This window comes from Pristiophorus japonicus, chromosome 7 (assembly GCF_044704955.1).
Source record: "Pristiophorus japonicus isolate sPriJap1 chromosome 7, sPriJap1.hap1, whole genome shotgun sequence".
Taxonomy (NCBI): Eukaryota; Metazoa; Chordata; class Chondrichthyes; family Pristiophoridae; genus Pristiophorus; species Pristiophorus japonicus.
This window is the reverse complement of record NC_091983.1, coordinates 50,646,362-50,659,687: the sequence shown is the minus strand read 5'-3', so window position 1 is coordinate 50,659,687 and position 13,326 is coordinate 50,646,362. Positions and strand designations below refer to the sequence as shown.

General features: G+C 43.7%; 1 protein-coding gene across 1 annotated transcript in view; it reads left to right on the top strand.

Moving 5' to 3' along the window:
• myt1lb (myelin transcription factor 1-like, b) overlaps nt 1-13,326 on the top strand; it is a 432,704-nt gene that overhangs the window by 48,982 nt on the left and 370,396 nt on the right. The window contains exons 2-4 of the mRNA XM_070884356.1: nt 12,351-12,405; nt 12,586-12,619; nt 12,920-12,982. Of these exons, the coding sequence (XP_070740457.1) occupies nt 12,351-12,405; nt 12,586-12,619; nt 12,920-12,982 (152 nt within the window). The remainder of the gene's footprint in view (nt 1-12,350; nt 12,406-12,585; nt 12,620-12,919; nt 12,983-13,326) is intronic.

Here is a 13,326-nt window from a genome sequence, read left to right as displayed (position 1 = left end):
CAGTAGCTCCTGGCCCCCAGATTTTGTGTACGTGTGTTGCTGGCTGTGTGGGAGGGGCCTGAAGCACGCCGACCCGAGCCCTGGCCAAATGGACTCCTGGAGCGGGCAGAGTGCCGATTTCCAGCCTGCAGCACACAGCCCCTTGCTCTGGCCGGGCTACCAGTGCTCCCGAATGGGTAGATGAGGTAGGAATTTTTTATTGAATGATTTATTTTTTATTTTTTATTTATTGATTTATTTATTTATCATTTATTATTGATGATGGTTCTTTATTTTTAAAAGTGAAGTGTTTAATGCTTTGGAAAATCCCCTGACTTCCCTCTAACTTCCCTCCCCCCCCCCCCCCCGGCCCCGCCCCCCCCCCCCCCCAATCTCTGGCTAACTACACCTAATTCTAAAGTGCACACAAGTCAACAATTACTCCGTTCTAAGTTAATTTGGAGTATCCTTTCGGTGCCTAAATTTGCAAAACAGATGTAAGTGGTGGTAACACCCACTTTTGAAAAAAAAACTGAACTAAAACAAATGTAAACTAACTCACTAGAACCGGAGCAAACTAAATGCCGAGAATTGTGATTTCTAAGAAACTCCAAACTAAACTAGTTGCTCCAAAAAAATAGGAGCAACTCCACCTGAAACTTGGGCCCATTGATCCGGGACAAAATTAATTGGCACTTGGAAAAATATGGGTTAATAAATGAAAGTTAGCACGGATTTGTTAAAGGTAAATCGTGTTTGACTAATTTGATTGAGTTCTTTGATGAAGTGGATGAGGGTAGTGCGGTTGATTGTAAATATGGACTTTCAAAATGCGTTTGATAAAATACCACGTAATAGACTTGTTTGCAAAGTTGAAGCCCATGGATTAAAGGGGAAATGGCTGCGTGGATATGAAATTGGCTAAGGGACAGAAAGCAAAGAGTAATGAAGATTGATTGTTTTTTTGTGAATTTGTCTATAAATGTAAGTTGTTGTAACTATAAATACAAGTTGTTGTTGTGGTGGTGGTGGTGTCCCCCAGGGGTCAGTGTTGCAACCACTGCTCATTTTGATATATATTAATGTCATGGAATTGGGTATACAGGGCATAATTTCAATGTTTGCGGATGATACAAAGCTCGGAAATGCAATAAACAATGAGGAGGCTAGAAGCAGACCTCCGGAGGACGTAGACAGACTGGTGAAATGTGCAGACACATGGCAGAAGAAATTTAATGCAGAGAAGTGTAAAGTGATTCATTTTGTTGGGAAGAATGAGGCGAGACAATATAAACTAAATGGTACAATTTTAAAGGAGATGCAGGAACAGAGAGACCAGGGGATGTACGCACACAAGACATTGAAGGTGGCAGAACAAGTTGAGAAGGCTTTTAAAAAGGCATATGGGATCCTTGGCTTTATAAATAGAGGCATAGAGTAAAAAAGGAAGGAAGTTATACTAAACCTTTATAAAACACTGGTTAGGCCCCAGTGGGAGTATTGTGTCCAATTCTGGGCACCACACATTTTAGGAAGGAAGTCAAGGCCTTGGAGAGTGTGCAGGGGAGATTTACGAGAATGGTACCATGGTTAAAAGACTTCAGTTATGTGGAGAAACTAGAGAAACTGGGCTTGTGCTTCTTATAGCTGAGAAGGTTTTGGGGAGATCTGACAGAGGTGTTCAAAATCATGAAAGGTTATGATAGAGTAACTGAGGAGAAACTGTTTCCAGTGGCAGGAGGATCAGTAATCACAGATTTAAGGTAATTGGCAAAAAAACTAGAGGCGATATGAGGGGTAAACATTATGCAGCGAGATTGTGATCTGGATTGCACTGCCTGACAGGGTGGTGGGAACAGATTCAATAACAACTTTTAAAAGGGAATTGGATAAATACTCGAAGTGGGAAAATTGCAGGTCAATGGGGAAAGGGCAGGGGAGTGGCATTCATTGGATAGTTCTTTCAAAGAGCTGGCCCAGAAACGATGGGCTGAATGGCTTCCTTCCATGTTGTATTATTCTATGGTTCTATATAGGAACTTCCATATTTTAAAGGCATACGCTCCTTTCGTTAATGTCTAAGGGGGCGAAATTGCCCTTTTTATACCCCCATTAGTGCATCCGGGGGAGGGCGCTAATGGGGTGCTACGAGGTTATCGCCCAGCGGAAGGGGTCGTAAGCACCTTCGGGGAAATTGTCCCGGAGGTTCGGGAGCTGTTGTACCGCGCCCCGCGATTTGTGCCCCGGGCTGGCGCATGCATGGCAATGACATCATTGTCGTGCGCGCCAATCCCTTATCGCCCTGCGCTGACCCCTTTCTGCCCCGTGGGGGAAATTGCCCCGTGGGAGCGTCGTTGGCGTGGGGCGATGCCACTGACAGCTTTGCGGGTCACAAAGCTGTGGTGGCTGGTGTGCCCCGGCTGCCCATAAAGAGGAGGGCCATGAGACACTGCTGCCATCTTTTTTTTTGTCGGCTGACTTTGCAGTCGCCATGACAATGGCAGCCACTGGCCCGGCCGAAACCCTCCCTGGTGGCCTAGTGGGCGCCACGGAAGTGGCTGCAGAGTTCGCAGCGGCCCTCCCCTTTAAAAGAAGGGGAAGGACATTGTGATGCATCAGCGCCACCTCCCGATCGCGCTCGGACAATTTTTTCAAGTTAAAGACCTTAATTCCGGGTCACTTTCCTTCCCTTTGCGCCAGGCAATAAATTTTCACTTCATTCGAATTATGTGCCCCAAACCTGGCGCGGGGCAATTTTACCCCCTAAATGCACAAATGACTATGTGGTGTAGTACTAAGCTAAACAAACCAGAAAGATCCATGGTTTGTGGGAATTAGTTGACTTCAGGAGATAATCATGGGGAATCAACTGACCTCAACATCTTGGCCCAGGAAGGAGAAAAATCAGTCAGAGTTTTCAGTCCTGATCACTATCAAGTGACCTCTGCTACAATCATGCATGAGAGCGTGCTGGTTGAGGATAGGCCCAGTCTCTGCTTTAATGGTCTTTGTGGTCAAAAGAGTCATTGATTTTTAATAGCCCCCCTTGCACATGAAAAACAATTACTTGTGTGAAATGCAGGAAGGTTGTCCCAGCCCTGAAATGGTATCCCAAGAGACCATTCTTCATATGTGAGCCTAGACAGTGAGTGCAGCTGGAATGTTTAAAAATGGGAGGCATCGTGGCCAAGCCCAATTCTACCCTCATCTGACCAAACACACACAGGCCTAGAAAGTACTTGGAGAAATGCTTCTAGCAATGACACCAGGATTGAACCTGCTGATGACCTCTGCTGTTGATCCTGCTGGACACCTGGAATGCCAAGAAATACGAAACCCTGGAAAATTCAGCATCAGCCCCAACAAGAGGGCAACAGTAAACTTATTTTTTTTCCCTTAAATCTTCTGAGGTCCAGGCTCGGATTGTGGCCTGGACTCCGAAGATGTGCTCTATAGCCACCACTGAGAGGGCTGGGAGGCCTCTTCCCACAGGACATAGCGACCTCCAAAGGTCAGGCAACTGCCTCCTAGGCTGAGGTCATGGGGATTTCCAATGCAGGGAGTTGCTGTCCATAACCCTGGGCTCGCACCCTCCGAGACACAGGCCTTGTAAGGGTTGGGTGGAGGGTGTGCCTATCATAAGGCCCAATAAGAACTCCCAGCCCAGGCCAGGTGTGTAAATACAGTGTATTTCAGTGGTTAAAACACAGCAAGGTATCTACTGCCTGTGAATCCAATAAATGAAAATCCTGTTCAGCTTGAGTACATAAAATTGTAATGTGAGAGACATTTTTACACTTCCTGCTGATACAATATACTTGTTAACTCACATTGTGTTGAATTAACGTTGATCAATGGGGTTTTTCTTTCAAATGTACTGCTTTTGAGTGCTCTCTCGGTGACCCAGTGACTAAAATTACTGTATGGTGTGGTAAGGAGACATACAAGCTTGGAAAGTACCAGGTCCAGCCCTGTGTTCATTTAGCTGGTTTGTGCCAGGTTGGTGAAGAGAGGCACCATCACTGGCCTTAGTGACCCGCAGCCTCTCTACCTCTCTCTCCTCCTTTAAGTCGCTCCTTTAAATCCTACATCTGAGACCAAGCTTTTGGTCATCTATTCTGATATATGTTTATGTGACTCGGTGTCAAGTTTTGTCTGATTACGTTCCTGGGAGGTGTTTTGGGACATTTTGCTATCTTAAAGATGCTATATGAATGCCAGTTGTTGTTGTTACTGGTGCCTATGGAAACATAGCGCAGAACAAGTCACCACCTTCAGGATAGGATAGAAGAAGAAAACAAATGGAAAAGATTAGGGGGTCAAGATTGCCCCTTCCATAAGGCCTCTGGCTGCCTGAAAGGGGTGAATGGAATGGCCACTGACTCTCCACGGAGAGGTCGCCATTTTGTAAATTGTCCTTCGTGAGTTTAGGAGCAGTGCCCGGGACCGCTCAAACCGTTTTCCCACTGTGGCATGCACGCGCCTACCCCTTACCAACTGGCGGTGATCCCCTCGCGAAATTGCCCCTCGGGAAATAGCCCCTTTCCTGGTATTGCCCCGTGGGAAAGGCCCCGTCGCCGATCGGTGCCCCTGACAGCTTTTTGTATCGGTGCACTCTCCGTAACATGGCGGCCCGGCCGCCCTTAAAAAGGAGGTGCATTGCCGCAGCCGCCATCTTTTTTTTTGTCGGCTGACTGCCAGGTTGGCCTGACAATTATTGCCCCCGGCTTCGGCCGGGCCATCAACAGGCAGCCTGACACCCTCTCTTGGGTGCCAGGCCACTGGCCCGCCGAAACCCTCCCTGGAGGCCCAGTGGACCCAACTTAAAAGTATGCAGAGCTCGCAGCAGCTCTTCCCTTCAGCTGATGAATGTTCAACCCGTTTCGGGCGGTGGGTATTTCGGCCCCTCGATGTAGGAGCAGGACGAGAAAAGATACAGGTTTTCAATCCTGATAATATAAGCTAGTTTTGTATCACAGTTGGAAATAAATCACAAAGTTATTCACCTCTTTAATTTTTGTCTTGCAATTACCGTATATACTCGCGTATCATGCGACTTTTGAAGACCTAAATTGTAACCTAAATTTGGGGGGTCGCATGATACGCGAGATACAAAATTTGCGGGTGTGAAGTGCTGGCCAAGATTAGGCTGTTAGGCTGTTAAGCAGACCGTATCCACGCTGAATCTCGGCAGGTATCTCCTGGGCTGGATTGCAGCCTCTATTGTCACTTGTACTGTATCGGGGGGGATGAGAGAGAGTCGCGGAGGTCGGGGGGGGTAGAGAGAGTCGCGGAGGTCAGGGGGGGGCGAGGAAAGAGACCGGACCGGATCCGACCTGACCCCCGCTCTCCCTACCCCGGCGACCCGACCTCCGCTCCCCCAACTCCCCCCCCACCCGGCAACCTGACCTCCGCTTCCCCCCGGTGACCCAACCCGACCTCCTCTTCATCCCCCCCCCCACCCCCCCGGCGACCCGACCTCCGCCACCCACAACTCCCCCTGAAGTTTGCTGCATTATTAGAGGCTCCATCTATCTCAGCCCATGCTTCTTTTACCCGCAAACACAGTAGAGGCTGTGGCTGAACGACGCTAGTCAAGCCAGCTGGAACGATTGCTGTATCGGTGTTCGATTCGCGAACAGCTTTCACAGCAGAATCCACTCGATGTTTCATGTTAAGGTCTGTATTCGATCTCAAAAAAGTGACTCGCATGATACATGAGATATATGGTAAAATCATGTTTTGGGGACGAAAATTTAGGGGTCGCATGATACGCGAGATCGCAGGATACGCGAGTATATACGGTAGTTTAATTGTCGTTGTAGTTACATTTAAGTGTCATATAAAAAAATTAGTTGTGAATAATTTTGATTAAATTCAATGGGCCCGAAATTTACCTTCGCTCGAAACGGGTCGCACCTTCCGCTCCTGAAGTATTTTTTCTGCCGCTCCAGATGAGATCGCCTCTTTCTGTAAATTCAGCACTTTGTCCTTTTTTTGCAGCGGACCGGAAGTCGGTCAGGGGCGAAAGTGGGGCAGTAAGTACTGTAGAGGGGCGGAAGTGGAGGCGGGACGGAGTCTCCGCTGGTGTCAGTCAGCAGCGGAGCGAAGATGTCGTCATGGCGCATGTGTGTCACCACTCTCTCCCCTTCACTTAAAGGGGCGAACCTTCGACTCTTTGAAACTTTGGTCAACTGGGCCACCAGGAAGGGTTTCGGCCGGGCCAGCGGTCTGGCACCCAAGAGAGGGTGCTAGGCTGCTTGTTGGCGGCCCGGCTGAACCTGGAGACATAATTGTCGGCCCGACCTGGCAGTCGGCCGACAAAAACAAAAACATGGCGGTCACGGCCATGCGCCTTCCCCTTGAAGGGCCACCGCGCTGCCAAGGTTCACAGAGTGAAAGCGAGGTGCACCGACAGAAAAAGCTGTCAGGGGCACCGCGCGGCGGGTTAATGATTTTTGCAGCTAAATTTCACGGGAGGCGCGATGAATGTGCGGGAGATCGGTGGTGTGCCCTTTGATGACGCACTTAGGATGGTCAGTAGCAGCGGGGCGGAAGTGGGGCACCGGCAGGAAAATCCCCGAGCTAAGTTTCGCTGGCAGCGGTGATTGGACCGGAAGTCGGCGGCCGATCGACACCGCTGCCTGGCCGCCGCTTTCTGGTGGTAAGAGGACATGTTGGGGAGCTGAATTTCGGCCCCGTTATCTTTTTGATTTTTATCCTCTCATTTTTTTGCTTCAATAATGAGTTTTGATGACATCATTAAGATACTGGTTTGAAGAGTTATTAGAAGCCTGTTTATATTGATGTAGCGCACTGGAAGAGTGTTGCTCTCCTGTTATTTTATTCACAAGCATATTATGTGCACTTATTTGATCCATTAGAGGCCTAAAAAGAAGGTCCCCAAATTGTCTTCAATGGAGATTGAAGAAATGTGAGTCATAGACCTGATCGGAAACATGGTGTATGTCTCCTTTGTATTGCTATCGGCAGTAGGAATACTATGCATCTGCTGTCGATGGCACACTGTCAATATAAAAATACATTGAGTGATCTCCCAACATCTGAATTAACAGCAGCAGATTGTTATTAACCCAGAGCTGGATCAGTGATCCCTCCATGGCCTTTCTCCACCCTATGTCTGTAACCTTCTCCAGCACTACCATCTCCCGCCAGCAGCCCCCCCCCCCCACCCCACCCCGCCATCCCGTCTCCCAATTCTCCAGTCCTCTGATTGCGCCTTCTCATGCTTCCCTCCTTCCTTTGGCCCAGCAGTGGCCACTGTACCTACAGCAGTCAAGGCCCGATGCTTTGGAATTACCTCCCTAAACTCCGCTACCGTTCTACATCCCAATCCTCCTATATGACCTTAAATTTACCAGTGGTCACCATTCCTATATATCCTTCCATGGATCAGCATTCATTTTCTTTTCTTAATACTGCTTTGAAGTGCATTGGGAAGTTTTCTACATTCAGGGCACTATATAAATGCAAGTTATTGCTATATATAATAACGCAGCTCCACTACTCTGTTGGGCTCAGTAACTCCTTCAAGCTAGTTTTCCCTAGTAATCTCAATGGCAAATATGAAGTAAAATATATATTTTTAATATCTGCAGAAATATATAGAAAAACAAAAGAATGCAATGATCATATTTTTTGTTACTTTTTGTTTTGTTAAAATGTACACTGATGGTGACAGTCACTCTCCAGCTGTGTTGCTAGCTGAGGATGTCAGCAACTATATATAATATAAACTGCAAATGCCAAAAGTCTGAAATTAATGGTGAAAATACACTGCAGTTCTGTCAGCATCTGGAAATGAAGAGATAGTTTCACTTTTGTGCGAGCCTTTCACCAGAGTGTAATATCAGTAGTTGTTTCAAAGAATTAGGCAATCGGGACAATGGTAAATGGCAATGGTAAAAGTCAGACACGTGCCCTTTTTTGTCTGTGGTATTTAAATCAGAGAACCGGCGCTGAGTTTTGCTTCAGCATTTATGTGCACGATACACTTTCATAAATTGGGAAACTTACCTTCGTGGGATTGATAGGTTCAGTCTGCACATTTATTTCTGAGTGCTTTCCTATTGAATGCTCGTCTTTCATTTGTCACAATCACTGTTTTCATGGCTATATTATTGACGCGATTGGTGACATTGAACAAATAGCTTGTTCTTCAAACTGTAAATCTTTTATTTAAAATAGGAGATTAGAAGGGCCTGGTCAGTACATTTTAATTATATGCCTGTATCTGTTGGTTATGTGGTTTGGTGCAAAAGTGGCATTTGTGAGAAAGCTTAAGTTTGACTGCCTTAAAGAGGCAGATCATATATTGCATTTGCATATCTGATCCAAAGAGCCAAATGCAGTGCTTTTCTTACAGTGCAATTTACAGGAGGATCAGATATGTTTAATCAGATTGCAGTGTTCTACAGGGGCAGTATGTCCCTTCTACTTTTTCTGAAATGTATTTGTCAACTTAATACAAAATACATTCTCCATTTCCTTTAGCTTCTACATAGATTAAAGTTGGCTGAAGTTTTTAGCTCGGTGGAGTATGCTATATTTTGATTGACAGTTTTCATTAATTGTTAATTCATTAAATTTGTATTCAATAAACAACCTCAAAGCAGTAAATTTATACTCTTGCAGAATAAGTAGCATATTACATTTACATTTAAGTAAACCTTGAGTATGTTGCTGGATTTGTTTGTTTAAAAAGATATACCGTGTATTTAACCATCATGAGTTTGATTCTAAAAGTGCATGAAGCTGGAAGGGTTTGAAAATGCATTTGATTTTAACCTGAATGATGGTTCAAGGTAGAGGGACTGAATGGGCAGTCCTTGTTGTTATATTCTCAAGGGCAGTTGAAACTTAATCAGGAAACTTTGCTTCCTAACTTGGAACTGAAACATTCTTGAGCCAGTTCATTCCACCTGTCCTTTCTTCTCCTGACAAGTGACACATGCTCAGTATGGTTCCAGCAGTCCTTCAATATCTCACACAAATGGCCATTCTTTTTGTGTGAATCTAGCTAGTGAGTGTTGGCAGGCTTTCCAACCACACAGGGCATCATGGCCACGTCTGATGCTGTCCTCATCCAATATCCCCACATGCACACTGGCTGCTTTATCTCTCCCTAGTTCAGGGCAATTCAGAACAAGCTCACCATTAACTTGGCTGACATCAGCTAACTCAATATGGATAAATTACTCTCGTCGAACCTGTGACTTTCTGGTCTATATTTCTTAGTGATTTACCAAATGGTGCATTTACTCACTGAACCATCAGAGGAATCCAGTTAATAAAAATACAGTAAAATAATATGAAAATCTTGTCATAATTTGTCTAATTACAGTCGACAAAGCGTGACCCGAAACATTAACTCTGCTTCCTCTCCACAGATGCTGCCTGACCTGCTGAGATTTCCAGCATTTTCTGTTTTTATTCCAGATTCCAGCATCCACAGTATTTTGCTTTTGTAATTACAACACTTCTTTAGTAATTGTTTTGTTCTAAATTCACATTTGGAATTCATTTAAAATGGTATGTTATTCTGCTTGCAAAAAAAAGTAAGAGTGTTGTGTGCAAGAGTATACAATCAGGAAAAGTTTGTTGAAAACATTAATATATCTAACAGGATTAAATTGTTGTGGCAACACTACACAGCTGTGTCTTGGCTTCATTTTATAATGGAACCAAAATTCTGTTGCATGCAAATAATGCATCAGATTCTTCTATGGTGTATAAGGCTTGTATTACAGCACTGAGAAGAGCATAGAATGATTTACATGCACTTTTAGTTGTTGACTTGGAATGTCCAGGCATTGCCCCTGTGCTCGCTTTTATCACAGCTAGCAGCATCTGGCTCCAAAGGTATATTTACTTACATACTTCAGCCTATCCCTGATTCATCAGTCAAGGGTTCTCAACGGGCATTGTGGCTGTCAAGTTTTTTTTAAACTGCCCTGGCTTCTCCAACCGTGGGAGGAAATGACCTCATTATTCTTGCAGTTTGGTAGGAGAGAATTTCCTCCCTGGTGACCAGCTGTAATTTCAGCATGCTGCGAGGATGCTGGAATCTCACGTAACTCATTTTGTTTGTTTCAGTCCAACTACACAAAGGGCATTTCCACCTTAGAATAAAATGCCAGTTTGGGGCTCCCACCTCCCCTTTCTTTGCCTGTAAAAAGGATCATTCGTTATTTCTTCAAAGGGAAATTAATTTTATTTGAAAGAGACAAATCCTTGTAGTTTACTCATAAACTGCTTTTATTCCTCATGCCCGGAACCATATGCTATGAAGAAATACAGTTTAGAATAACTGCACCAGGGCTGCCATTCCTTCGCCTTTATCCAGTGCATTCTGGGCAAGATCATGACTCCCATTTACTCTGAAGTTTAGCTGCAAAGCTTTTCTTTTTATCAACCCCATTATTTATTTTTTGACCTTGTCAAGGTGAGGGACTTTAGTGCAGGACATTGGAAAACTTTTCCCACTTTTTGCATCCAGTGTTGACATCGAGCTCGAGCATGGCAGTGGTTAGATGCTGTAGCAGTGGTCATTAAACACACTTTAGAGCAGCACCCCTAAGACAACAGTGTGACATTTTCATTCTCCACACCAGCTATCAACACAGTTTTTTTGAGCAATTGCCAGTCTTTTATAAATTGATGCCAAAGCATGGACAGTTTTGTGCTGCTGAGCGATGCTGACTAGGAGCCGAATTTAGAATAGAGAAATTAATTTGACCCTTACAACGAGCAGAAAGAGGAGACTTCAATCGCACTAAATATTGGACTGGATTCAAATATAGATCCTAGAAGGCAGTGTTGTAATCAGGGCTGCAGCTACATAAATTGATCACTTTAAATTAAGAAACCGGCATGTAATATATGAAAAATAAAATTATTGAACACTTTTTAAAAGCCTAAAATTGCCAAGCCATGCCAAAATTTGCATGTTAATCTTTTTTATTGCTGTTTCTTAGTTATTGCACTCTAAATGATCCCTTCACTTTTTATTTCTCCTTTTCTTTCTAATTGCAGGTCATCTGATGCTTCTATGACCTGCGTGTATTTTTTTTCTAATAAACTGGAACTATTTTAGAATCTGAGCTGTTTATTGACAAGACTGGATGGAACCCAATCTTGCAAGACCTCTTCTCAAGTGCTCCCCTGGTGGGGAAGGGAGGGGGCGGGGCAACACTAAGAGATACTTGGGTGACAGACGTAATTTTAAGTAACATTAAAATATCTTAGGTGAAGCAAAAAAGAAGCATTGATAGAGCATAGTGCATTGGAGTGCATCCAGTGAACACTTTGCACTCATGTTCCACACTAACCTTGGGCTCATGCCAAAGCTTGGGCAAACAGATCCTCCCTGGTGATCTTCTGTCTCCTGGTCTTGCAGATGCTCATCGACTGGTTAATGTTTTAAGAGAAGCCTGGCCCCTGGGCGGCTGTATTTGCAGGCCAGTTTCTAATTGTAAACTATTACCAGATTACCCGATTAGTAGCAAAATTCTGTCCCAGTATCCCATTGTGCAAAAGGGTTTGGCAATTTAAGTACTTCAGCTATTTCTCAAAACTAGAATATTTTTAATTGTTTCTAAAGGATGTGCATTTAAAGATTCAAATGCAAGAATTGAACAAAAAGAAGCTTTAATCGTCTCCATTTAGAAATACAGTATGCATTTGCAATTTTTACCAAAAAAGTGTCCACTAATTATATCTATAATATTTTGCTGCTTTAGTGCCAAAAATTGTCTTTGAGACAAATAAGCAGATAGAAAATCAACAGTTATTTTGAATTATCACATCACGAGGAATATTACCCAGAATGAAGGAGAAGTCATGGACTTCCCTGAGTGCAATGTTATCGCTGGATTTCTCTACAACGCAGTAGTATATGGTACAGAAACACTTGGCAGAATTTGTGAGTCTCCAACTGAAGAGGTTCACCTTTTAAATAGAGCTGAGTAACCCTTTAAGATATTAATTTATAACCCTTCCATAACTAGGAGACTAGTGGCACCTACCCTAATTAATCTTATTGCAATCAGCACCATGGTTATCTTGACTGAGAAAAATTAACCCTGAATAAAAAAGCAACGTGAAGAAAAAATGTTGCATGAGCAACATCAAAGTGGTCAATTGTTTTTTTTTTCAAATGTGGATTGAAGTTTTTTATTATAAATAAAAAGGCATTCAAATCATAAATTGTATTGGTTTTATGTATCAAACTATATATGAAAGCAGGGAGAGGCTTGTTAATAAATCCTGTGGCACACTTTGACATGCTGTGTATTGAAGGTCTGTGTGTGCTGGATAAGGACACTGAATGCCTACTAATCTGTTTTCAGATGGAGGCGGATGCAGACCAGAAGCGTCACCGCACACGTTCTAAAGGTATCCGAGGTAAGGCTATTGGCTCAGTAAATCAGTCAAACCCCTGCTCAGGGTGACCTTCATCCACCAGAGCCTCTTTGCTTGTCTCATCCTGACTGTAGTTTTCATGGCAACTTACTGGCTGTTATATATGAAGAACCAGGTAATTATAAGAGATGATAAATCTGTGTTGTTTTCATTTCTCCCCAGTCCCCATAGAACCAGTAATCCAAGAACTGTTCAGGTGAGTGCTCATTGTAAAAAAAAAAAAATTTCACCACATTAGCAATTTTGAAATTTCATGCCTTTTAATGGATAAAGCACGTTGTCACTTGCATTGGTGGTCGGCTCATGCCTGGCTGCGCTGAAGAAATTAATTCTCCTGGGACTTGCTAATAAAAAATCCAGTATTCGGCTTCTCCTCTCTTTTTCTTAATCTATCCTTCCACATGCACACTCACAGAGCTGCACACATGCGCACGTATTCACACATAAACCAGTGTCGCTGATAATTATCACAATCGAGCTTTTCTCTTTTTTTTAGTTGTCCAACTCCTGGCTGTGATGGCACAGGCCATGTTAGTGGAAAATACGCAAGGCACCGAAGGTAATTTGTGTGCTTCTATTTAATTATTTTCTTTCTGAATGCTGGAGTGAGGCAAATGCAATTAAAGTATGATGTCTGAGCTTAGGGCTGTGAATGTTCTAACTATGCTGTGAAGATTTATTTTACTTTTATAATGATGGGTAGCCCCACAAGTGCATGTGAATATCTTGCTCCTGACACTTTGAAGACTGTCTTCTACAAAAGGAACACAGTCTAATATAAACTGCGAGACAGAATACTGGGAAGAACAGTGGAGCTCTGTGATACCTGTTCATTAATCAAATCATGAGGATTTTGTAATTGACACAAGTTATTTATTTTAGCAATTTAAACATCAAAACAGC